The 26,482-nt window shown below is 50.4% G+C and overlaps 2 protein-coding genes and 1 pseudogene across 2 annotated transcripts; all 3 read left to right on the top strand.

Moving 5' to 3' along the window:
• Positions 1-265: 265 nt before the first annotated feature.
• LOC128972849 (protocadherin gamma-B5-like) lies at positions 266-10,130 on the top strand (annotated as a pseudogene).
• Positions 10,131-12,050: 1,920 nt separating this feature from the next.
• LOC128972848 (protocadherin gamma-A10-like) lies at positions 12,051-14,628 on the top strand. Its single transcript, XM_054388975.1, has 2 exons — positions 12,051-14,492; positions 14,614-14,628. Exons 1-2 carry the CDS (start codon positions 12,051-12,053, stop codon positions 14,626-14,628), a joined length of 2,457 nt encoding a protein of 818 aa, XP_054244950.1.
• A 5,000-nt stretch (positions 14,629-19,628) lies between these two features.
• LOC128972847 (protocadherin gamma-B5-like) lies at positions 19,629-24,599 on the top strand. The gene is made up of 2 exons (XM_054388974.1): positions 19,629-22,470; positions 24,511-24,599. Exons 1-2 carry the CDS (start codon positions 19,629-19,631, stop codon positions 24,597-24,599), a joined length of 2,931 nt encoding a protein of 976 aa, XP_054244949.1.
• Positions 24,600-26,482: the final 1,883 nt, after the last annotated feature.

The raw sequence follows: 26,482 nt of genomic DNA, 5'->3' as shown, positions 1-26,482 counted from the left end.
GGCTGGAGTTTGGTTAGAGCCAGGTTTTGTGGTTTTAGCCTGCAACAGCTCTTTTCCCTTTTGTCTGCTGACTTTTGTCAGTTTGAGCTGTCCTGAATTGACATTATCAGCTTAAGGCAAGCATAAGGGCTTGTGTTTCTATTCTCAGTCTCTCTGTTTCTCCTTGATGACACAATAGGCAATGATGTGCCTTGATATTTGCTCATGCTTTGTTTATTTTGGACTGGGTGGAGGAATGTGATCGTTGTCCAATGGTACCTCGACAATGCCCTTGTATGTGTTGTGTGTTTGCTCCTCTTTGAGGAAATTTGCATGGCTGCATCTGAAGGGCTGCTGGAGGAAACAGGAGTTTTATTTTGTTGTTTGTGCTGGTTTGAGGCCAGAGAGATCCTCTCTTGCCCCGAGAGGGACAAAAGAATGACACTCACACAAACGGATTGAAGAGTGGTGGGAAGTTTAAATGGAAAAGCAATTGGTGAAACTACAAAAACTGCAAGTATAGTGGCAAAGATATCCCAAAGCATACAGAATCCCTTTCACAATACCCAAAAACCTCCTGCTCTTTCATTCTCCCCACCTGAAGGTCTACCCAAAACCCCTGTGCCTCTTTCTTCCCCCCCACACCCGCATTGCTAGGTGTGCTGGTTTGAGGCCAGCCAGAACATCTCTTGCCCCGAAAGGGACAAAAGAATGACACACGCAAACGGATTGGAGAGTGATGGAAAAAGTTAAAATGGAAAAACGAATTGGTGAAGCTACAGAAAACTACAAACTACAAAGCATAGTGGAAAAGAACATCCTAAAGCATACAGAATCCCCTCACAGGATTCCCAAAAGCTTCCCAGTCCTCCCTTCCTCCCACCTGAGGGTCTACCCAACCCCTCAGGGCTCTTCCTTCCCCCCCCTCCTACTGCTAGGCAAGTCTCAGGCTGGCCAGGTCTGAGACTGCCCCCCCCTCCATTCTCCTCCTGGCATTAGGCCTAGACAGGCCTAAGAGGCCTTGAGGATACTCCCCCGGCATTACCCGATAAGAGAGGACATCTCCCATGGGAGCAGAGGGAAGAAAGAGGAAGAGAATGACTCTGCAGATGGCCTTATAGGGCGTAGGATTTATGGGTAGAAATACGCCGTTTCCTGTGTCCACCCCTCTGGGTGGGCACCCGGGACACCAGAGGTGTATCTCATGTAGCAGTGGCAGGGGGCATCCAGCCTAAACTGCCACACTAGGCTAGTCTCAGGCTGGCCAGATCTGAGACTGCCCCCCCTTCTCCTCCTGGCATTAGGCCTAGACAGTCCTAAGAGGCCTTGAGATACTCCCCCACCATTACCCAGTAGGAAGTATCTCCCACAGGAGCGAAGAGGGAAGAGAAAGGAGGAAAATTACTTTGCAGATGAATTTATAGGGTGCAGGATTTATGGGTAGAAATATGCTGTTTCCTGTGTCCACCTTATTGGGTTGGATACTTGGGACACTGGAGGTGTAGCTTATGTGGCAGTAGCATTAGGTACCCAGCCTAAGCTGCCATATTGTTTCATCAGCTTTTATGCTTGGTTTATTCATATAGGCCTTGATTTGGCTTGTTTGGTTATAACAAGAGCCATATGGGTAGAGAAAGGGAGAGATTTAAATTGCACAGTGAGATAAAAGGAGAGGGTGTTTGATTCTGTGCAGATGGTTACTGAGCCAGTCTTGTCTGGAAGGCAGCTTGTTTACTTTTAGACCCCAGGTTTTAGTTCCCAGCAGACTTGTGAGCAGACAAATGCATCTGCCTTCTTAGAGCTATAAGCATATTTGAATGAAGTCCACAGTGTGATGGATGTGCACCTGGATGAGAAATGGTCTGGGCAAAAAGCTCTTTGATGTCATGTGCTTGAAATTTCTGAGGGTCAAGGAACCCCCTGCAAGTTGTGAGGACTTGGAGATGTGAGTTCAGTGAGCTGGGCCTGAGGAGTTGTTGAGAAGCCCAAGAAAATGTGTTGCTCCTTTCCAATGGGAGTTTTGGGAAGAGTAAAATGTGCATTTACTACCTACTAAATATCTGAATGATATACCTCCTCTCAGTGCCATTTTCTACAAGAGTATGTAGAGATCCCTTCCTTTCTGCTTGTGAGAACTCCTCATTGTGCTCATTGTCATGATCTGAAGGTGGGTCTTTGTCTCTGATGATGTGTGGATGACCACATCTGGTACATTTTTCTGACTGTCTTTTGTGTCTTTCATGTTTACAGCTCTGAAGAGAAAGACTTTTATAGATTTGATTCCTCAAAGTGTTACTGGAAGAAATGCTCTTGCTTGTCACATAGGCATAGAGAGAAGTAAAACATTATCCATGGTCAGAAGAAGTTCCCTGAGGGGTCTGTCTGCAAAGGAATAAAATCCATGACAGTAAAGTGAGATGTGAAGGGTATAAGTGTGTTGAGTGTGCAGTGTGTGAGGAGGGACTAGTGGAGATGTGGGATGTGGTTTGTTAACTCGCAGGGCTCATTGCTGCAGACTACATGGTATGAGTCTGGAGGTGTCATATAGTGTCCAGCTTGGAATGTGATTGGCCAAGTTGTGGATTCATAAATATGGTTTCCTGTTTCCAGTTCCTGAACATAAACCTGCTCTTCATGTTAAGCCATGAGTGTCATGTATCTTCCAAGTTGGCCAACATGCTGTAGTTGGATTATGGTGTGTTTGAGTTGATGCTTGGATGACTGTTTATTGCCGCTGCATTTATCTTATGCACTGAAACTACATTATCAGAACCTATGTTATCAGAAGACCAAGCTTGAGAAAGAGGCCCATGAGAAGCTGTTCACACTTAGGGCTTTATAGATGTGGGAGATGAGCAGGCCACAGAGTAAAAAAAAAATAATTGTTGAGAGCTGATGACTATTTCTTAAAAGGATTCCTCCTACCACTCTTTCTCTTGCTTGTCTGATTCAAGGTTTGTTTTCCTTTTCTCAGTTTCCTACGTAAATGATTTGCTTGTAATGTGTTGTGTGTTATTGCCTCTTGCTTCAGTGGGTGTGGAAGGCAAGAGATGGGAGGATCTCTTTGTGATCTGTTACTCTTGGGGGCAACAGATGTAACCATCATCTTAGCAGAAGTGGCATATCTGTGGAACAGTGTCTGTGACAAAAGAGGGGAGGAGATTCTGCATTAGCATTATTTTGATAACCCAGTCTCTGTCGATAAGTGATCTACTCTTGGCCAATTGTCATAAATCTTCTTAAAATGGTGATGAAGGGACAAATGTATCTCCCTTCTTGGTGTGATCTTAGTGTGCTGTCCTTTCATGATACGTTTTTATCAATTCTGAGAAGATCAAAAGCAAACTTAGTCGTGCAGTGCTGGAGGTGAGACATGGCAGAGATCTCTTGGTGGGCGGTGGGGTATAGAAGAACAGATGATCAGTTCTCTTATTGTCATAATCACCATGGAGTACCATGTGATTTCAGTTCATTCTGCTCAAAAAGTTTGGCCTAAGTACTCTTATTCCACCAGATCTTTTCGTTCTTCTATGTTTCTTGTTCTTATCTAACTTCTTGTCATGAAGTAAAACTTGACCTCAAGGTGCCTGCTTACATGAGAAATGTCATGGGACAGAAATGGGCACTGCTGGCTCCTATTTAGCTGTTTGTCCATTAGCACCCCCAGGTCCCTTTCTGCCAGCAGCTTTGGAAGGCACCTCTGAAGATCATCAAGTCCTGCAGAGCAGGATCACCTAAAGCAGGTCACCCAGGAACACATCCAGGTGGTCTTGGAAGTCTCCAGAGAAGAAGACTCCAGCACCTCTCTGGGCAGCCTGCTCCAGGGCTCTGCTCTGACTTAGATGAGCTCCATGTAAGTGTGCAGACCAGGATGAGCAGCATCAGCACAGACAGTGTAGTGCTGAAATAAATCCACTTTCATCTAGTATCTTCCACACTTGGCCGTGGCAGGGGGTGTTGGAACCAGATGATCTTAAGTACTGTGTCCAGTTCTGGGTCCCTCATTTCTGGAGAGATGTTGAGATGCTAGAGCATGTCCAGAGAGGGGCAACAGAACTGGGGAGGGGTCTGGAGCACAGCCGTGTGAGGAGAGGCTGAGGGAGCTGGGGGGTGTTTGGCCTGGAGAAGAGGAGGCTAAGGGGAGACCTTCTTGCTCTCTACAGCTACCTGAAGGGACGTTGTGGCCAGCTAGGGGTTGGTCTCTTCTCCCAGGCAACTGGTGAGAGAAGGACAGGACACTATCTCAGGCTGTGCCAGGGGAGGTTTGGGTTGGATGTTAGAGGGAAATTCTTCCCAGAAAGAGAGACTGACCTTTGGGATGGGCTGCCTGGGGAGGTGGTGGATTCACAGTCCCTGGAAGTGTTTAAAATAAGCATGGACTTGGTACCATGGTTTAGTTGATTAGAAGATGTTGGGTGATAGGTTGGACTGGATGATCTCAAGGTTCTTTTCCAGCCTGGTTGATTCTGTGATTCTGTGAAGTAAAACTCAACCTCGAGGTGCCTACTTACATGAGAAATGTCAAATCTTTGCCAATTGTCTGAGTGCCGAAGCACTTGCTGTACACACCTTTGGTGTTTACAGCTGTAAAGAGGATTTCACAGCCATGCCTGTGCTCCTAGAGACACACTGGTCTGCAGCATAAGAATGGAGCATGGGAGTCTATGTACACATGATGAAGAGCAACAGCCTTGCAGTCTAGAATAGTTTGAGGAGGGTCTTCAAAGGGCTGTGTGAGGAGGTACTGGTGTAGACATGGCATGTATTTTGTGGATTCCCAGGGTTTATAGCTGGCCCACAGAAACTGAGTCTTATTTTTCAATATCACTTTGCTCAGACTCCAGCTGGCCAAGTTGTGGTTTCATCATATTATTATCATATTTCCAGCTACATGATGATTCCTATGAATGGTATGAATTGGGCACAGATGCAAACTTCATGTTAATGTGATGGTATAATGTGTGTTGCAAGTTGCTGTTGTACTGAAGAAAGATGATGTTGCCTTTCAGCAGGTACTTGGATGATCTGGACTTTAACTGAACACCATATTGCTCATGGCATTTCCAATCTTTTCAAGGTTCTTCACGTTATATGGGATGAGTAAAAATCTCTTTGTGTGCACCTCTGTTATCATCCATAGGTTCCAAGAAGTTGTGTTCACAGTGCTTCTTTCAATGGCATCTGTCTGGAGAGGCAGTTTTGCTGCTGTGTGATGTGTGGGCAGATTGTATATCTCTGCCTGTACACAGACAGGGCAGATGGAAGAGTTCACTCTGCTGTCATGTGAACGGCTAAAAGGAAGTTCTAGATGTTCATTTTGTCCTGGTTGTTAGATGAGGTCCTCAGCTCTGGTTCCATGTGTTTTCCTTGCTTCATAACGCAAAGAAATTTCTTGAAGATCCATATCAGTTTATGAGTGAACCTCCTATGGTCTTTTTACCAATGAGATACCTTTCCTCTGTACTTACTAGATCTGACAGGATCAGAAAAGTTGACTCACACTTCCTTCACTTTTGGATATTTTTCATTCTTGCCTTGTGGGTTTTTTCAGTCCAGATCTGAAGCTGGGCCTCATTGTGGCTGGTGACTCTCGTGCCAGGGGAAGTATAGGCTGGATATTAGGAGGAAGTTCTTCACAGAGAGACTGATTTGCCATTGGAATGGGCTGCCCAGGGAGGTGGTGGAATCACCATCCCTGGAGATGTTCAAGAAAAGACTGGATGAGGCACTTTGTGCCATGGTCAAGTTGATTGGATAGGGCTGGGTGATAGGTTGGACTGGATGAGCTTGGAGGTCTCTTCCAACCTGATTGATTCTATGATTCTATGAGACTTATAATTGCTGTGCTTGGAGAGGAATTTCCATCCAAAACTTGAAGCTGTTCCACTGCCAAGAGAAAGACTTTGATATTCTTCTGTTTCCTTAAGGTGACAGAATCCCAGAATGGCTGATACATGGCAAACACGTTGGTTATTTTCTATGGCTTTGTACAAGGAAAATAGGTGGGGAAATACAGTTTTGTCTGAGCAATGCTTTGATTTTATGCCTAATGCCAAGGCTTGTGCCATTCTTGAGCTGAGCCTCGATTCCTTGTTCTGAAAGACATCAACAGTCCTTCAGCAATAAAGTGTTGGCAAAATAAAGTGGCGCATGATAAGGTGCTTACACTTATAGCTTCATATTTGCATGTGGATGATCAGGCCACAGAGTAGCAAAAGTTGCTGAGAGCTGATGATTATTTCCTAAAAGCACTCTCCTAATATGTATTCCAGAGGAAGGCTTTAGAGTTAGATCTGAGGAGATGTGAGGAAATGTGTTCTGCTTTTGGTATGAAGAGGAGATGAAAGCAGGACTTCAGCAGAAGGCAGATCTCTGTGGAAGAGTGTGTGTGATAAGAGGGAAGGGCATTCCCCCTGTGCTGATCCTTTGATGTGACTCAGTCTCTGTTGGATAACCTCTCCTCTGTTAATTCTGACATTTATCATTCCTGTGTTTTACAATTGTATTTCTTCACAGAATCTTGTTCAGCAGGCACATGTACCTCCCTTTTGGGTGTGATCATAGTGGATTATTCTCTCGTGATATGTTTTTGCTAGTTGTGAGGATCAGAAGCAAACCTGGAAGCTGAGTAGTGTTGGACAGAAGACACAGGGGGTTTCTGTTGATGGCAGGGCCATAGATGAACGGATGGACATTTCCCTGCTTGTCATTGCTCTCCCTTAGTCACTCAGTTGTCATACATTATAATTTCTGCTTCTTCTGCTCAATAAGCTTGGCCTAAGACAATGCACTTATTCCTCTGTCTTTCTACTTCCTGCCTTCTGAGTAACCTGATGAAGGGAAGGATGTGCTTGCCCATGGCAGATGGGAGAAAGAAGTGATCTTCAAGTTTTTTTCCCAACCCTGATAATTCTTGGGTTCTATGGAAGGCTCAATGTGGATTTCACTTCCCCCTTATCAAGTATGTAGATGCAAAAAAATAAACAGAGTAGAAAATATTATTCTGCAAAATATTATATACATTTTGCACCCTTGCCTCTCTGGTGATACATTCTCAGCGTCCTTCCTCTTCTCCCTAAAAGAAAAATGAACAGTGGGTTAAACACCTGAGATATACATGAACAGAAGGATTAAATGCAGGAAAGACAGAAAACATTTGTAAGCACAGCACAAAAAAGACTGAAATTACGTTTGTTTTGTTCTGTTCCTGATTACTTATTGTCTGCTTGAACACGGGTACTTCTTTCTTGATGTTCGTTCCAAAAAAGAAAAGGAGAACCGAAAATACAAACCTGAGACCTAAGAAGCTCCCTCTTGTTTTGATTAAGAGTAGCTCAGATGCATTTTTATTGCAATTCAGTGAATATTTCTTTCAGCTATTCGTTGTAACTCATGGCGATTCTAAAGCACCTTCTCACTCACATTAAGCTTTTCCACAATTTAATCAAACAGAGACGGCAAAACTGGGTTCAGAATCCCGGTCCCGTGTGACGGCGGCCATCCGGCGGCTGCATTCCCATCACGGCACCTCTGGGTGCCGCTGTTGCCCGATGCAGAGCGATGCTGGAGCCGCAGACGCCGCCGCGGCCCGCCCCCGCAGTTTGCTCTCGCTCTTGCTGCCATAGAGGCAGCAGCACGGGCAGCAGAGACGAGAGGTGGCGCGGCGAGCAGGGGCATCCGAGCCGGAGAGTAGACCGCTGCCCTCTGGCGGCCCCTGCGTTTGGGGCCGACCGCAACTGGAAGTGAGGGAACACGGCAGCAGGAGGGACGACTGCGCCGAGCGTTGCCAAAGACCAGGGCCGCGACGAGCAGTGGGGCGAGTGCTGCTGCTGGCCGCTGTTCTGCTAAGGGTGTGTTGCCAGGCGGTGCCGGAGCCGATCCGCTACACCATCCCCGAGGAGCTGGACAGAGGTTCGCTGGTGGGGCCGCTGGCGCGGGACCTGGGGCTGAGCCCAGCAGAGCTGCCGGCACGCAAACTGCGTCTCAGCGCCGAGAAGCAATACTTCAGCGTGAGCGGGGACACCGGCAACCCGTACGTGAGCGAGAGGCTGGACTGGGAGGAAATGTGCGGCGAGGCACCGACCTGCTCCGTCAGCTTCGAGGCTCTGGTGCACAATCCGCTCAACGTTTTCCATGTCGAGGTGGCCATCCAGGACATCAACGACAATGCACCGCGCTTCCTCCAAGACCATTTCCAGCTGGAAATCAATGAGTTGACTTCTCCCGGTGCCCGATTTCCCGTGGGAGCCGCCGAAGATGCAGACGTGGGCAGCAATCCCTGCACGGCTATGAGCTGGAGGCCAACAGGTACTTTGAGGTGGAGGTGAAGAAGAAGCAAGACGGCAACAGGTTTGTGGAGCTGGTGCTACGCCGAGCGCTGGACCGGGAGAGAGAGCAGAGCCTGCAGCTGATGCTGACGGTGCTGGACGGCGGCGACCCGCCCCGCAGCGGCACTGCCCATGTCTGTATCAACGTCACCGATGCCAACGACAATGCCCCCGTGTTCGTACAGGATCGGTACCGAGTGAGCCTGCGCGAGGACGCGCCGCGGGGCACCACGGTGCTGAGCATCTCGGCCACCGACGCAGACGCTGGAACTAACGCTCACATCACGTACGGCGTCGGGAAAATGCCAGCCAAGGTGCTTCAGAAGTTCATGGTGGACGCAGAGAGCGGAACCATCACACTGCAGGAAGCGCTGGACTTTGAGGAGACGAGCACGTTTAGCTTGGCCATCGAAGCAAAGGACGGGGGCGGTCTGGTGGCATACTGCGAAGTAGAGGTGGAGGTGCTGGACGTGAACGACAACGCCCCTGAAATCACCGTGCTGTCGGTGTCGAGTCCAGTTTCTGAGGACGCTCCGATCGGCACTGTGTTGGCCCTGCTAAACGTCAACGACCCGGACTCCAGGAAGAATGGTCAGGTGCGGTGCGAGCTGTCAAGGAGAGGCGCCGCTGTCGCTCGTGGCGTCCTTGGGAGGCTCGTACAAGGTGGTGACGGCGAGCGCGCTGGACCGAGAGCAGGCAGCTGAGCACCGAGTGACGCTGGTGGCCAGGGACAGGGGCAGCCCGGCGCTGTCGAGCCGCGCGGCGCTGGTGCTGGAAGTGTCGGACGTGAACGACAACTCGCCGGTGTTCGAGGAGGAGGTCTACAGCGCCTGCGTGGCGGAGAACAACGCGGCGGGAGCGCCGGTGCTGCGCGTGCTGGCACGGGACTTGGACGCGGGCGCCAACGGGCGCGTCAGCTACTGGCTGGAAGGCGGCAGCGCAGGCTCGGCACCGCCGCCGGTGTCGGTGGATATGCAGAGCGGCGGCGTGTACGCGCAGCGCTCCTTCGACTACGAGCAGTGCCGCGAGTTCACGGTGACGGTGCGGGCACAGGACGGCGGGGTGCCGGCGCGCAGCACCACGGCCAAGGTGCGCATTTACGTGCTGGACTGTAACGACAACACGCCGCGGGTGCTGTGGCCGGTGGCAGCGGCGGCAGAAAGCGAGGCACCGCCGTTCGAGGTGGTGCCGCGCACGGCCGAGGTGGGCTACCTGGTGGCCAAGGTGGTGGCGGTGGACGCGGACGCGGGGCGCAACGCGTGGCTGTCGTACGAGCTGCTGCAGGCGCCGGAGCCGGCGCTCTTCCGCCTGGGGCTGCACAGCGGCGAGGTGCGCACGGCGCGGGCCGTGTCGGAGCGCGACGCGGCCAAGCAGCGCCTGGTGGCGCTGGTGAAGGACCACGGGCAGCCGGCGCTGTCGGCCACGGCCACGTTGCACGTGGTGCTGGCCGAGAGCTTGCAGGAGGCGCTGCCGGAGCTGAGCGAGCGGCCGGCGGGCACGGACTCGCCGGCGGAGCTGCAGTTCTACCTGGTGCTGGCTCTGGCTCTGCTGTCGGCTCTCTTCCTTCTCAGCCTGGTGCTGACGCTGGTGTCGCGGCTGCGGAGGGCCGGGCCGACCGCCGTCCTGCGCTGCCTGGGCGGGCAGCGGTTCTCTCTGGCTGGCGCCGCCTTTCCGGCCGATTTCTGCGAGGGCACCTTGCGCTACTCCTACAACCTGTGCGTGGCTCCGGGACGTGCCCTGACCGAGGCCACTTGGCTGCCCCCTCCGCTGGCCGTCAGAGGAACTGCTGGGTGGGGAGTCCTGCGGGAAGCCGAGCCCGACTAGCACCGCCGGTGCTGGAGATCTGCCCGCCACATCGCAGATCGGTAAGCCAGAGCGCTCTCCTGCTTTCTTGACTCTATCTTGAGCTTCCATTTAATTGAATTATTTCTGGCCGGTGTTGATGGCGCGCGCTAGGCCGAGTGCTCGTGAAGAAAGGAACGAAGTAAGGAACAGGGCATTGCCCTTCCTGTCGCAGCACAACACTAGTTGGTTGTTCTGTTGTCGCAGGTTCAGTTGAATGTCTTGGCTACAACTCTCATGATTTCTTTTCAGTGAACGCTGCAGGTAATTATTCTGCGTGACGTATTTGGGAAAACGTGGTGTGTGCTTCATGTTGGAGGTTTTTCCTTCCTGAAATGTGGTTGCTTTCCCTTTGAAAGATTTTATGGGTTGTGTTCTGTGAAAGGAGAAGTTATGGCTAAAATGCGTTGTTGAAGGTGGTAAATTAATAGCGCTAAAGCTGTCAAGAAAATTCTCTTGAATGCGTGGTTTTTGTTTTTGTTGTTGGTCGGTTGATTGTGGGTTATGTTTGTTTGTTTTTCTAAACCGATATACTTGAACATCCTTGAAAGCTGGATCCAAACGTTTTCCTTCCCAGAAGGAAGGTCCGTCTTTTCTCCATGAAAGGAAATATGCGTTGTTTTATTGTGTTCTTTTTTCTTTCTCTTTTCCTGGGTGTTAGTTCCCTTTTTTTAAACTGTTCTTGATGTGTCTTTCACAGACATGGTAGCGTGCTGAATGAAATTTCATTGTAGAAGAGATAAAAATTCGGGTCCTGCAGATAGTTCTGGCCAAAACCAGTGTAGGTCCTTGTCTGCTTCCTGGGTAGTTGTGGCATAGTAAGTACAAAGTGATCAAGTGAACGACAGCCTGAAACCGGGAAAGGTGGCAGAGAATGATTTTCGGGCAGTAGTAGAGCTTCCTCCTAGAGTGTGTTCGCCGGAAGTCTTGTAGGGAGAAATGACAGTGGTAGTAGCTTGAGCAATTCCTACAGATATGTAAGATCTTGGGGGTGCCGTTTCATTTGACTGACTTCATTTTCTTCAGACTTTAAATGTGTCATCTCAGCCAGTGATGGTGCTGCAGTTAATTTGAAACGAGTTACGTGTGAAATGCAGCATTTGGAGCAAAGCTCCTGTCGCTAGAGCTCTAGCTCTCCAGGCAAGGTTCTGACCATCAGTTTTAGGGTTTTAGAGGCTGTTTCTGGTGATATTCCTTAAGCCTACTATTGAAACATAATTCCTATAAAAACAAGCATGATGGAAATTGTGCTTTTGGACGAATGGCATATGACGTGAATTATTTTGTATGTCGTGTAAGGAAAATTAAATATTTGCTTTAGATATATCACCGTTGACAAGTTCCCGTGCAGTATAAATCGGGTAGCATTAACGATAAGAACAGCCAAAGCAGGAAAACAGCAGTCACCATTTGAAGGAGGATCTTTACTGCAACTTGTATGAGGAGAATTAATATGTTTCTGTAATGACCGTTTTCTTTGGAGAATGAGTGAAGGGAAGGCAATTCAAGCACACCGACAAAAATCTATGTGGACTATTTTGCTAAAGGAAATGTGGGACGGGGCTGGAAATATTCTAAAAATTATATTAGGACAACATTAATTGGCTTCTAAAACAGATGGGAAACGAAAGACAGAGCGCTTGTGTGGCTGCAATTCCGACAGGAGGCTGCGGGCGCCGCTGTTGACCGAGGACGAGACCGAGGAATCCGGAGCGGGGCAGGCGCCCCGCCCGCTGCGGTCCGGCTCGCTCGCTGGCTCGCTCGGCGTTCGGGAGGGCTGCGAGCGTCCCCGCGGTGTGGCGCCGAGCTGCAGCGACCCGGAGGAACTGGCGGAAAAGGACCGCAGCGGGGAGCCGGAGCCAGAGGTGGATCGGGATCCGTGACGGCGGTGAGGCGGCGGAGATGTGCGCGGCGGGGAAGCGCTGGGACCCCCGGGCGCGGGCCGTGCTGTGCTGCTTCCTGCTGTCGGCGTGGGAAGCGGCGTGGGGGCAGCTGCGGTACTCGCTGCCTGAGGAGGTGCCCAAGGGTTCCTTCGTGGGAGACGTGGCCAAAGACCTGGGGCTGCAGATGCCGGCGCTCAGCGACGATGGTGTCCGCCTTATCTCTGAAGGTAGGACGCAGTATTTCTCTCTGCACGGGAAGACGGGACACTTGGTGACGGCGGAGAGGATAGACAGAGAGCAGCTGTGCGAGAGTGAGCAGCAATGCGTGCTGCGCTGTGAGCTGATAGTGGAGGGGGAAATGAAGTTTTATGAAATCGATGTGGAAATTAATGACATTAATGACAATGCGCCCAGCTTCAAAGACGTCGAGCTGGAAATGAGAATCACTGAGTCGACAGCCCCAGGATCTCGGTTTGCCCTGGTCAAAGCTCAGGACCCAGATTGGGGGCCGAATTCCCTGAACAGCTACGAGCTGAGCGGTGACGAGCATTTCTCGCTGGCAATGCAGGAGGGCTCCGGCGGCGATCGGCGTCCCGAGCTGGTGCTCGCCAAGGCGCTGGACCGGGAAGAGGCGGCGTTTCACGAGCTGGTGCTCAGGGCAAGGGACGGCGGAGAGCCGGCGCGGACAGGGACGGTGCAGATCCGTGTGGTCGTGCTGGACGCAAACGACAACACGCCCGTGTTTAGCCAAGCAGAGTACACGGTGCGTGTGCCTGAGGACGTGCCCGTGGGCTCCGCCCTCGTCACCGTCACAGCGACGGACCCTGACGAGGGAATGAACGGGCACGTGAAATACAGTTTCCATGAAATCTCACAGCGGGCTTCAGAACTTTTTTACCTGGATACTGAGACAGGAGAAATATCCCTTCAGGAAGATTTGGACTTTGAGGAAATCCCCGCACATGAATTTGAGGTACAGGCACGGGACGGAGGAGAGCTGTCTAACACGGCGAAAGTGCTCATCACTGTGACTGACGTAAATGACAACGCGCCCGAGATTTCAGTGCGCTCAGCGCTGAGCGAGGTATCTGAAGACGCCCCTTCGGGAACGGTGGTGGCCCTACTGCATGTGCAGGACCGGGATTCGGGGGCCAACGGACACGTGCGGTGCTCACTAGACGAGGGAGTCCCGTTCAGCCTACAGAGCTCTCGCGGCAGCTACTACAACGTGGTTACGACGAGGCAGCTGGACCGGGAGGAGGTGTCAGAGTACAACGTGACGGTGAGGGCGGCCGACGGCGGGTTGCCGTCGCTGTGGAGCAGCACGGTACTGGCGCTGCGGGTGCTGGACGTGAACGACAACGCGCCGGTGTTCAGCGAGGCGAGCTACAGCGCCCGTCTGCCCGAGAACAACGCGGCGGGCGCGCTGGTGCTGACGGTGCGGGCGCGGGACGCGGACTGGGGGCAGAACGCGCGCGTGCGGTACCGGCTGGGCGACGGGCGGGTGAGGGGCGTGCCGCTGTCGTCGTACGTGTCGGTGCAGGCGGAGACGGGCGCGCTGTACGCGCTGCGCTCGTTCGACTACGAGGAGGTGCGCGAGGTGGGGCTGTGGGTGGTGGCGGAGGACGGCGGCTCGCCGGCGCTGAGCAGCAACGTGTCGGTGCGGCTCGTGATCGTGGACGAGAACGACAACGCACCGCAGGTGCTGTACCCGCCGGCAGCGCCCGTGTCCGGGGCCGGTGTGGGTGGGTGGTCGGGAGTGGAGCTGGCGCCGCGGTCGTCGGAGCCCGGGGCGCTGGTGGCCAAAGTGGTGGCGGTGGACGCGGACGCGGGGCAGAACGCGTGGCTGTCGTACGAGCTGGCGAAGGCGACGGAGCCGGGGCTGTTCCGCGTGGGGCTGCACAGCGGCGAGGTGCGCACTGCGCGCTTCCCGCTGGCCCGCGACGCTGCCCGGCAGAGCCTGGTGGTACTGGTGAAGGATCACGGGCGGCCGGCGCTGTCGGCTACGGCCACGCTGACAGTGGTGCTGGCCGAGAGCGTGGCCGAGCTGCTGGCCGAGCTGGGCAATGAGGCAGCGGCGGCGGGGCTGGGCGAGGCGGCGGGCAGCCTGACGCGCTGGCTGGTGCTGGCCGTGGCGGCCGTCTCCTGCCTCTTCCTCGCCTTCCTGCTGCTGCTGCTGTTATTGCGCCTGCGGCGCTGGCGCCGCTCTCAGCTGCCTCCTCCGGCGGCGGGTGATGTCTTGCGTGGCGTCCCGGCCACGCACTTTGTGGGCATCGACGGCGTCCGCGCCTTCCTGAGCTCCTACTCGCACGAGGTGTCGCTCACCGCGGACTCCCGAAAGAGCAAGCCCGGCAGCTGCTGCGACACCCTCCCGGCCCGCCCTCTGCCTCCCGACGAACCCGCCCCGCTTCTCGGGGAGGATCCTGGCACCGTCTGCCCACACGACGCAGACGCTGCTCCGGTGAGTGCCTTTCCATGGACCTGCTCCTATATACGTCTCCCCCTTCTGCCGCTCCTGCTCCTCTGCCCCCTCCTCGCCCGCTTCTGGCTGTTTCCTGGAGCACCGCATTGGCTGCCGGCAGGTGACGCTAGAATGATGGCTCAGCGTGACAGTCAATGTGGGAGGCAGAAGTAGTGACCGGCTACGTTTGACTGGAGTTTGGTTAGAGAGGGGTTTGTGTTTTTATCTCGCACCAGGTTCTCATTGGGTCCCCTGACTCGTGGAATACTAATTACCCTGTCAGTTTGGGCTTTTCTTAGGGAATACATTGCATTATCAGCCAGTGAATATTTGTGTTATGAGCAGCATCATGCATCATCCCGACAGCAGACATACTTGAATAGTGTAAGATTGTCTTCAAATGCAGCATGAAAACCCCCATATATCCTTGTCTGCTCATGATTTGCACTCTTTTCAGCCTTTCTCCATGATAATGTGGTGAGCAAGTAAATTCCTTTATTCACGTTTTCATCTTTGTCCTTCGGGTGCAAGAAAGGTGTAGGCAATTACCTGTCCTTCTGTGATATCTTTCTGTGTGTTGATAAAATGAAGTAGAATTCTGAGAACTGTAATTGGAAAAAAGTCTGTGGTTAGCTTTGTGTGAAGCGCTGCTGATTCCTTAACTCTTCCTGTAGACTTATTTAAGCAGGACGTGTTTGGGTCTGAAAATACATGTTATAGCAGCAGCATAGGAAGGTGCTCATGCAAGTTGAACTTTTAGGTATTAGGACAGAGATATTGGCTCCTTTGAGGTGGTCACTGACCATGTCTTGAATGTTGGTTCTTCAACATATTGAGATTTGAGAGTCATTTATTTTCCAATGTTCTAAAGCAGGATGGTGGTGTCTTTGAGGTGATGCTTTGGCATTTGAATCTTTATCAGAGCTACCCTTTGCTTGTGTGTTATAACCAAAGAAATCTTTTTGCCTGCATCCATGTGGTGATCCTTCTTCTTAGGTAAGGAGAAGTTGGCTATGCAACTTTTCCTTCTGTGGTGTCTGCCTGCAAAGGCAGCTTTCCTGTTGTGTATTGTGTATTGTTTGAGTAGCAAGAAAAATTCTGTCTGTCCAGATGCAGGTCAGTTGAAAAGGTTTTTGGTGGTGTAATTTGAAATGTCTGAAAGATGTAAACCTGCTGTAAAAGTTCAGTTTGTCCTGGTTGTCGTGTGAGGCCCTTTCTACTGTCCAAAGAAATACATTGAGAAACAGTGGCCCAAGGGTAAAGCTGGGCCTCGTTGTGGCTGGTAGACCTTAGAACATTAAAAGATCTCCTGCAATGGTTGGGCTGGCAAAGTAGTTTCCATCCTCACCTTGAAGTTGTTCAGCTGCCAAGAGAAAGACTTTGGTGTATTTCTACTTTCCTAAGGTCTGTCTGACTGACATGGATTCCTTTACTTGAAGGAGACTGACAGTCATCCAATGTGAAATTATTTGTGCAATAAATGTGCATCTAGAATGATGATGCATGGATAGGAAAGTTTGCAACTGCTGTAGAAAACCTTTAACCATCTGTATTCTTCTGTAACGTTGTGGTCTAGTTCCTTCTTAGTTGGTCTCTCACTTTATTTCAGGCCTTTGTTTTATGGTCATGGTTTATCCTCATTTCTGCTACTGCTTCTGTATGTGAGGCTGTGCATCTTGTTTTGCAGCAAGTACTGACTTCAGACAACTAAAAATTTCAGGTGTAAGGAAAATGAAGCAGAAGCTAAAATAGAATGTGTTCTTTTTTCTCAGAAGACTGAGCCTGAGAAAGAAACTCATGAGAAGGTTTACACTTATGGCTTGATACTTGTGGGACATGAATAGTCCACAGTGTACAGAAAAATTAAAAGAAAGAGCTAATGACCACTTCTTTAAAAAGCCCATTCCAAACTACTGTAGAGTTCAAAGTGAAACTTTAGGGCCCAGCTTGCATCTTGAGATATGAATGACTTCCAGGTGCTCTCAGGAATCAGTTGCAATGCCTGCAGTGAAAACCAAGACGACTTCCCAGTAAGTTTGTCTGACAACACTTTCTCTTCCACTGCTTACTTGCCTCTCTGGTCTGATTTATGGTTTGTTTTCCTTTTCTTGTTTCCCTAACTACATTGGTTTGCTTACAACTAGCAGCACAACTTCATTTAGCAATGCATCATGTGTTAGTGCTTCTTGCTCCAGCAGGTGTGGAAGGCAGGAGAAGTGAGGGTCTTTTTGTGCTCTGTTATTGTTGGGGAGAACAGATATAACCATGACTTTAGCAAAAGTGGCATCTCTGGTGGAAGAGCTGTGTGACAAAAGTGGGGAAGAGCCATTTGTTTCATGTCCCAGTGTCTGTTGATGACAGCTCCTCTTTTACTTTAGTCATTTACAATTTGTGTGCTTAGAATCCTTCTGTTTCTTCTCAGAATAGTGGTGTGGGGAATCATGTATCTCCCTTCTTGAAGTGATTGTAGTGCATTATCCTCTCACAGTAAGTTTTTACCAAATTCTGCCTTAATGTGATGGTATCTTCCCAGTTCTCCTTGTGCTGAAGAAGGTTGATGTTGCCTTTAAGTGGATACTTGGATAATCTTGACTTTAATTGACCTCCATATTGGTTATGGCCCTCTGAACTTTTTTAGGGGTCTTCAAATTACATGGAATGAGCAGAAGAAAAATCTCTTTGCGTGCACCTTTGTTGTGATTTGTGGGCCCCAAGAAGTTGTGCTCACAACATTTCTTTCAACGGTGTCTGCCTGCAGAGGCAGCTTTGCTGTTGTGTGATGTTTAGGCAGGGTGAAGTGCTCTGCCTGTGCAGAGGCAGGGCAAGTGGAAGAGTTCTCTGTGGTATGGTGTGAAATGCCTAAAAGGAAGTTGTAAAATGTCACTTTGTCCTTGTTGTTAGATGAGGCCCACAGCTGTAGCTCTATGTATTTTTCTTGCTTGATTATGCAAACAAATAACTTTGAGGAACTGTTCCTATGGTCTGTGGTGTGAGCTCATGAGTGAGCCTCCTCTGGATTTTTTACCAACCAGCTACCTTTCTTGTGTACCTACTAGCTGACAGAATCAGAAATGTTAAGCCATGATGGAGGTTTCCAATTCTTGCCTTGATTTTTTTTCTGTCTAGTTTTAAAACTGTGTCCCCTTGTGGCTGGTAACTCTTAAAACATCAAGAAACTTCTTACACCTGCTGTGCTTGGGGAGCAGTTTCCATCCAATCCTTGAAGGTGTTCAGTTGTCAAGGCCAAGATTTTGATACACTTGTGTTTGTCACTGATCCTGCTCTCATGCTTGTGACTGAGACATGGACAATATATTGGGTGCATAGGCTGTGAGTGCAGAGCAAGGAGGGTGAGAAGCTGGGTTAAAACAAGGAAAACAAGTGGGTCATTGTGGTTCAAGATGGGAAATGGTTTGATTTCCTGCCTGGTGCCAAGGCCTGTGCCATTCCTTACAGTTGTAATTAGACTTTCCTTCAGCCTTTTGTTGGAAAGTCATGGTTCATTTTCCCCATTTCTGGACAATGCTTTTGCCTTTGAAACCCTGAGTGTTGTCTTGCAGGAAATCCTTATTTTCCTTGGGAATTCTTCAGCCACATGAAAATGCCTTAGCTCAAGAATTATCTAGATTATCAAGAATTATCTAGATTATCTAGATTAGCCTATGAATTATCTAGATTTAAGGCTTCATACTCTGAGAACTGATGATTATTTCCTAGAATGACCCTCCTATGAAGTAGAGCAGAGAAAGAGTTTTGGGTCACAGCTCTACATGAAACCTCAGTGATTGGCAGATGCTCTGGGGGGTGAATTTAGACATCTACAGTAAAGATCAAGAAGAAATCCTGGTGAGTTTATCTGACAGCACTGGGACTTTTAATGGTTACTTTTCTTCCTGGTTCAGTTTGTTTCTCTTGTTCCCTCTGCAAGTAGGTTTGGTTTTAAGCAGTGGAATGGCTTTGTTTAGCCATTCATTGTGCTTTGGTGGGTCTTGCTCATATTACAGTTTCTGTGGAAGGCAGAAGATGTGAAGTTATGTTTGTGTTTTGATCTTGGTACAGAGAGGAGATGAAAGCATGACTTTAGCAGAAGTGTGTGTGATGAAAGAGGGGAAGAGATTCCCCCTAACCAGTCCTTTGATTTTATTCTGTACCTGTTGGATGACATCTCTTCTTCTGACGTTTATCATTCTTGTACTTTACAATCATAGTCACAGAATGTTGTTGAGCAGATGTGTATCCCCCTTCCTGGTGTGATCATAGTGCATTATGCTCCTGTGATATATTTCGTGCCAGCTGTGATGGTCAGAGATGAACTAAAAAGTTATCTAGTGTTGGAGAGAAGACGTGGGGGATATCTGTTGATGTCAGGTCCACAGAGGAACAGAAGGTCATTTTCCTGCTTGTCATCACTCTCCATTAACCACTCAGTTGTGGTACAATGCAATTTCCATTCCTTCTGATCAATAAGTTTATCCTAAGAAATTCTGTTTATTACTCAAAGTTTTTGCTTCTTGCCTTCTAAGTAACCTGCTCTAGGGAAGGATGTGGCTGCCTATGGAGGATGGGAGAAGAAAATTATGTTTAAAGTCTCTTCATTCTATGAATGACTTGACATGGTCTTGAAATTTCCCATTATCAGAGATACAAGTATGGAGATGAAAAAAAAAATAGAAGAAGAAATTTTGCCTCTCAGGTGTTACATTATCAGTGTACCTATTCTCCTTCCCAAAAGAAAAATTATCAGTGGGTCAAATATCGGGGATTTGCAAGAACAGAAGGAAAAAATGCTGGGAAGACAGAAACCTTTTCAAAGACCATCAGGAAGCAAATGAAATTACATTTGTTTGCTTTTGTTTCCAGTTACTGCTTACTCCAACACGGAGTAACTTGCTAGTCGTTCTGGGAAAGAAAAGGAGAATTGAAAATACCTGACAGAGTGCTAAAAACCTCCCTCTTGATTTCATTAAGAGCAGCTGAGATCCTATTTAATGGAACTTCCATGAATGTTTGCTTAAGCTATTGATTGTAACTCATGTAGATGACCTAAAAGCACCTGACAGCCAAACGGTTTAAAGGCCTTTGCACTCGCATTAAACAAGCGAACAGCTTATGAAAGATGATAGACTGCGCAGCTGGATGCCCATAACCGGAATTCTGGTCACTGGAGGTAGCGGCCATAAGACGGCTGCAGTAGCATCGCAGAGCCTCCGGGTGCCGCTGTTGCCCGACTCGAAAACGCGCTGGAGCTCAGCCGGAGTCACAGCCACAGCCGCCGCAACGGCTGGCCCCCGCAGGCTGCTCGCTCGCTCGGCGGCGGCCAGAGAGGGCGCGGCACGGGCAGCAGAGGCGAGAGGAAGAGCGGGGAGCAGCGGCGTCCGAGCTGCAGTCCGGTGGCCCCTGAGCTCGGGGACGAGAGCGGCTGCAAAGGAGAGAGGGCAGCGGCAAGAGGGAGGAGCGCGGCGAGCGATGCATGCAATGGCAAACAGACAGAGCCCGAGCCCGAAGCAGCGGCGAGCAGCCGGGAGAGTACTGATGCTGCCCGCTGTGCTGCTGAGTTTGTGCTGCCAGGCGGCGCTGCAGCCGCTCCGTTACACCATCCCCGAGGAGCTGAGCAGAGGTTCGCTGGTGGGGCCGCTGGCGCGGGACCTGGGGATGAGCCCGGCAGAGCTGCCGGCACGCAAGCTGCGGCTAACGTCTGCCGCTAAAAAGCAGCTGCAATACTTCACCGTGAGCGAGGAGAGCGGGGAGCTGTACACGAGCGAGAGACTGGACCGAGAGGAAATGTGCGGCGAGGCACCGACCTGCTCCAGGAGCTTCGATGCACTGGTGGACAACCCACTAAACATTTTCCATGTCGAGGTAGCCATCCAGGACATCAACGACAATGCCCCGCGATTCCTGCGAGACCATTTCCAGCTGGAAATCAATGAAGTGACTTCTCCTGGTACCCGCTTTGCTGTGGGAGCCGCCAAAGACGCGGACGTGGGCAGCAACTCCTTGCAGGGCTACAAGCTGGAGGCCAACAGGTACTTCGAGGTGGAAGTGAAGGAGAGCGAGGACGGCAGCAAATTCGCAGAGCTGGTGCTGCGCCGAGCGCTGGACCGGGAGAGAGAGCAGAGCCTGCAGCTGGTGCTGACGGCGCTGGACGGCGGCGACCCGCCCCGCAGTGGTACCGCCCAGCTCTGTATCAACGTCACCGATGCCAACGACAACCCCCCCGTGTTCGCGCAGGACCGGTACCGAGTGAGCCTGCGCGAGGACGCGTTTCCAGGCTTAATGGTGTTGAACGTCTCAGCCACCGATGCTGACGCTGGAACTAACGCCCACATCACCTATGGCTTCTGGGAAATGCCAGCCAAGGTGCTTCAGAAGTTCGCGGTGAATGCAGAGGGCGGAACGATCACACTGCAGGAAGCGCTGGACTTTGAGGACACAAGAAGCTACACGTTGCTGGTGGAGGCGAGGGACGGGAGCGGTTTGGTGGCACATTGCAAGGTGGAGGTGGAGGTGCTGGACGTGAACGACAACGCACCCGAAATCACCGTGCTGTCTGTATCGAGCCCAGTGCCCGAAGACGCTCCTGTTGGTACGGTGGTGGCCCTGGTGAACGTGAATGACCCAGACTCCGGGGAGAACGGTCAGGTACTGTGCGAGCTATCGGAAGAGGCGCCGCTGTCGCTTGTGGCGTCCTCGGGCGACTCGTACAAGGTGGTAACGGCGAGCGCGCTGGACCGAGAGCAGGCAGCCGAGCACCGAGTGACGCTGGTGGCCAGAGACCGGGGCAGCCCGGCGCTGTCGAGCCGCGCGGCGCTGGTGCTGGAAGTGTCGGACGTGAACGACAACGCGCCGGTATTCGAGGAGGAGGCCTACAGCGCCTACGTGGCGGAGAACAACGCGGCGGGAACGCCGGTGCTGCGCGTGCTGGCACGGGACTCGGACGCGGGTGCCAACGGGCGCGTCAGCTACTGGCTGGAAGGCGGCAGTGCAGGCTCGGCACCGCCGCCGGTGTCGGTGGATGCGCAGAGCGGCGCCGTGTACGCGCAGCGCTCCTTCGACTACGAGCAGTGCCGCGAGTTCACGGTGACGGTGCGGGCACAGGACGGCGGGGTGCCGGCGCGCAGCACCACGGCCACGGTGCGTATCTTTGTGCTGGACCGCAACGACAACGCGCCGCGGGTGCTGTGGCCGACGGCGGCGTCGGCAGGAGGCGAGGCGCCGCCGTTCGAGGTGGTGCCGCGCACGGCCGAGGTGGGCTACCTGGTGGCCAAGGTGGTGGCGGTGGACGCGGACGCGGGGCGCAACGCGTGGCTATCGTACGAGCTGCTGCAGGCGCCGGAGCCGGCGCTCTTCCGCCTGGGGCTGCACAGCGGCGAGGTGCGCACGGCGCGGGCCGTGTCGGAGCGCGACGCGGCCAAGCAGCGCCTGGTGGCGCTGGTGAAGGACCATGGGCAGCCGGCGCTATCGGCCACGGCCACGCTGCACGTGGTGCTGGCCGAGAGCTTGCAGGAGGCGCTGCCGGAGCTGAGCGAGCGGCCGGCGGGCACGGACTCGCCGGCGGAGCTGCAGTTCTACCTGGTGCTGGCTCTGGCTCTGCTGTCGGCTCTCTTCCTGCTCAGCCTGGTGCTGGCACTGCTGGCGCGGCTGCGGAGGGCCGGGCCGCCCGCCGTCCTGCGCTGCTTGGGCGCGCAGCGGTTCTCTCTGGCTGGCGCCGCCTTTCCGGCCGACTTCTGCGAGGGCACCTTGCCCTACTCCTACAACCTGTGCGTGGCTCCGGGACGCGCCCTCACCGAGGCCGCTTTGCTGCCGCCACCACTGCCCGCGGAGGAGCTGCTGGGCGGGGAGTCCTCCAGGAAGCCGAGCACGAATAGCAGCGCCGTCGCGGGAGATGTCTCCGCCGATCCCTACCCACCAGAGGTTGGTAAACTTAAGCCCTCTACTTTCTCGTTTGGTAAACTTAAGCCCTCTACTTTCTCGTTTGGTAAACTTAAGCCCTCTACTTTTTCGTTTGGTTCGTTTCCGGGCCTCCTTGAATTACTCCTGGGTCATGTGGAATGGGGTTATTGGGCAGTTCTTCTGTGAAGGAAAGGAATGAGCTGAGGAATGGGGTACCCCACCTTCCACTCAGAGCAGAGAGGTAGCATCAGCATTTCTGGGTTCTTTTGAGTGGCTTGGCTACAACTGTCCTTTGTGTTGCTTACACTAGTTCTGTAAGCAATGAATTTGCGTGACAGGCTCGGGAAAACCCGGTAAAAATCCTTTTATTCTCCATGAAAGATAAGTTGTTGCCAAAATGTATTGGTTAATGGTCCTGTATGATGCTGTCAGGAAGTTTTTTCTTTTGTGGTCTTTTTTTTTTTTTTTAACTAAGCTGATGTACTTGAACATCCTTGAGAACTGGATCCAAACCTCTTCCTTCCCATAGGAAAGTTCCGTGTTTTCACCATGAAAGAAACGTTCCCCTCTTCTGCCGAGTACCCTCCAATCATTTGCTTCAGAAACAGCAGAATTGATAGGACGGATAAAGTTTGTTTAAGCATCATTTTTACGGGTTCTTTCTACAATTGCTTTTACTTTATTTTCGTCGTGTGGTAACTCTTTTAAACCTCTTTGATCTGTCTTTAGTCTTCATGAGGGTGCCGAGTGAAGTTTCATTGAAAAAGAAACCATAAACGGGTTGTGTATTTCAGGACCTCTTATTTCCTATTCTCTTTTCTCAAAGATTGGTCCTTGAATCTGGTAGATCGCGTTGACAAGAGGATCCTAAATGGAGGCATTCGGTCTCTCATCCACTTTTTGCCTTCCTCTTTAACAGCTAGAGGCTTCTACCCGTTCTGATAATGACTCCGCAACTACAAGCAGTTTACTAATGACAATAATTAGGCACTCTGACCGTGCCCATTCACTAATGACCCACAGAGTGCATGCTGAACAGCTGTTCTTGTCTTCTGCCTTTCGACGGTGTTTTGGTGAAAAAGAGTCTTGCTAAAGTGAAAATTCCATAGTTAGATGAGTAGTTTATTAACGCCTTTCAATGTTCTTTGATTTCTGACCGAAAGCCCGTCCCTAGTCACTCAGACTGGTGAATTATTTTTTAAATTGTAAATGTCTACAAACCTTGAAGATTTATGTGGTCTGTTAAAAAGAGAGTCATACCTTTAAGTCCGTTAACTTTCCTAACTCAGTATTCACTGCATCCGTAAATGTTCCAATAGTTTAATGATATTGCCATTATTTCAGTGACTACAATGAAGCAATCCTTCAGTGAAGCCAACCTGATCTAGTTTGAGGTGTCCATGCCTGTGCCAGGCGTGTTGGAACTGGATGATCTTCGAGGTCCCTTCCAACCGTGACAATTCAGTGATTCAGAAGAACTGCATTGCTATCATCTAGCTCTAATATGGTGTCGTGAACAGACGAATATCGAGGAAATAAGGGCAGAAAAGCATTTCGATGCGAAGTAAATGAATGCAATCACCACTCTTTAGCTGGAGCAGGCTGCAGAATGGGAGCAGTCCGGCCGGATGTACCTGGTTTTATTCTGGTTAAACTTACAAAGCCATTTTCCCTGCAGTTTGCATAGAGTCGAGCAGATAATTCTGGCCAAGGTCAGTGCAGGTGCTTCCTGCCTCCTGGGTGGTTGTGGTACATTCAGTACTAAGTGATCAACAGCCTGGAGCCAGGGCGGGGTGGCAGGGAACAATTTTCAGGCAGTGGGGTGTGTCCAGGAGTGTGTTCGCTGGAAGGTCTTGTAGGAAGAAATGGCAAAGCTCGTAGCAGTAGTCTGACCTCCTACGGAGCTGTAAACTCCTGGGGGGCTTAGATTTTCCGTTTCACTTGACTGACCTCAAGTTCTTGAGACTTTAAATACCTCGTCTCAGTCAGTGATGATGCTACAGTTAATTTGAAATGAGTTACGTGTGAAATGCAGCATTCGAAGCAGGGTTCCTGCCGCTTCCGTTTATGAGCCTGATAGCTCTGGCTCCCTGGGATAAGACTCATATTTTTCATGTCGTGTTAGGAAAAATAAATATTTTACTTGACATATGTCGCTATTGGCAAGTTCCTGTGCAGCTGAAATCACGCATCGTTAAAGCAGAGAACGGCTGAGAGAGAAGCCAAAGCAGGAAATCAGCGGTCACCATTTGAAGGAGGGTCTTCATTGCTCTCTTGTTCTATTAGTTGGGATGAGGGCAGCTAATATTCATGGGGAACGTTTTGGTAACGGAAATATGGAAGAGGGCTGGAAATATTCTAAATATTATATTAGGACAACATAATACTATATGACTACTGAAACGCATGGGAAGCGAAGGACAGAGCGCTGGGTGGTTGCAGTGCCGGGAGGAGGGGAATTAATGTTGCTGTATCATGCGCTTTTGATATGCAATGAAGGGAAAAGTGATTCAATCACGAAGGGCACAAAAAGCTGTGAAATTTGTGGTGGATGTGCTTTCGAACTGTTGAGGTCAGGCTGGCAGGGTTCTCAACACCATATTCCGGTAACAGGATCTCATATCACCATTAAAAGCCATGAACAAGTCACGTGGCTGCAGTGCCGTCATGTTTTCCATTAGCTTTACCCCCGGGGTGGTGTGGATGGGGAATGCTGGTCCATGTCTCCATGAAGGAAGTAATAAAGGACTTCCATTTGGAGGAGAGAGATAGTGGCTGCATTTCTTAATTCTTTCTTTAGTGCTGGTTCAGTTTTAGTGAGAGCTTTTTTCTCCGATCTTTGTGTTGTCTGATGTATTTTTTTTTTCCCATTGTGGGTGGTAGTTTCCTCTTTTCCAATCATCTCTGATCACGTGCAGGTGTGGGTGATGAATGAGATCTCTAGAAAATTAAATCGATTTTTTAATTTAATTTTCTAAAAGGTAGGTGCTTGGACTTCCCAGGCAGGTGAATTCTAAGCTGAGGAATTCATTGTGTCAGTCACTTTGTGAAATAATTGTTTTCGCTTTAAAAGCGGAGTCTCTACTGAAAGTGAATTCCGGAGTCATTACCAATACGATCTCCAAAATACAATAATTATGCACTTGAATGCGCACGTTTACAAATGATCCACAGATTTGAATCGGAGGAGCTGTACTTGTCTTCTGTCTTCCTGCAGTGTTTTTGTGAAAATGTGTCCTACCAAGTTATTAGATCCATAATTTATTAATACATTGCAATGCTCTGAAATGACCAACAGTCAGAAACCAGTGTGTGACAAAGAATCAATTTGAACCAGTAGTGGAACCTCATCCTGGAGTGTGCTCCTAGAAAAGCATTTTTGGCAGAAATTCCAGAGCTCAGAACGACTGCCTGGAAATTCTATGGGGTTAGGGCACTTAGATTCTGTTTCACTTGACTCATGTCATCTTCTTCAGGCTTTAAATTTCTACTCTGCGTCGGTAATGGTGCTGTAGTTAATTTGAAACGTGTTCCATATGAAGTGCTGTATTTAAAGCAAAGTTCCTACCACTTGGGTTGATGAGTCTGATACCTCTAGTTCTCTGAGAAAGGGCTTCAATATCAGTTTTAGTATTTTTAAATGTTTTGATTTTTTTTTTTAATTCTATACAAAATTTAAAAAAGACTGCCACAAAAAAAGTCATGACAGAGATTATACATTTGGAAGAACTAGAATGAGACTAGTAATACTCTACATGTCTTGTTATGAAAACGAATATTTTATTTTACATCTATCGCCATTAGCAAGTCAGTTTTCCCCTGATAAAGAAATAACAGCACTCGTTGGAGAAAATAATGGATTATAAACTAAGTCAGTGCAAAAAAATAACTGAGAGTACTTTAATTGCGGGTCAGTGCTAGCGATCGTTCTTTCAGGAGGCTGAGAAAAGGCTGGCAGGATTCTAAACATCGTATTCTGATATCAAGATCTTGTATTGCCATGGGAAGCTGTGAGCAAGGCCTCTGCGGGCAGAGCCGCGTGACTGCAGTTCCGGCAGGAGGCTGCGGGCGCCGCTGTTGACCGAGGAGGAGCCAGA

Source organism: Indicator indicator, chromosome 18 (genome assembly GCF_027791375.1).
Source record: "Indicator indicator isolate 239-I01 chromosome 18, UM_Iind_1.1, whole genome shotgun sequence".
Taxonomy (NCBI): Eukaryota; Metazoa; Chordata; class Aves; order Piciformes; family Indicatoridae; genus Indicator; species Indicator indicator.
The sequence above is the reverse complement of the archived record's forward strand: the minus strand, read 5'-3'. Positions and strand labels throughout refer to the sequence as shown.

What these genes read in the sequence shown, in the direction of transcription:
- LOC128972848 (XM_054388975.1), top strand. Translation starts at nt 12,051, where the DNA reads ATGTGCGCGGCGGGGAAGCGCTGGGACCCCCGGGCGCGGGCCGTGCTG.
- LOC128972847 (XM_054388974.1), top strand. Translation starts at nt 19,629, where the DNA reads ATGCCCATAACCGGAATTCTGGTCACTGGAGGTAGCGGCCATAAGACG. An exon ending in GCCCTCTACTTTCTCGTTTG is followed by an intron (nt 22,471 to 24,510) that starts GTAAACTTAAGC and finishes ATGTCGTGTTAG; the next exon opens with GAAAAATAAATATTTTACTT.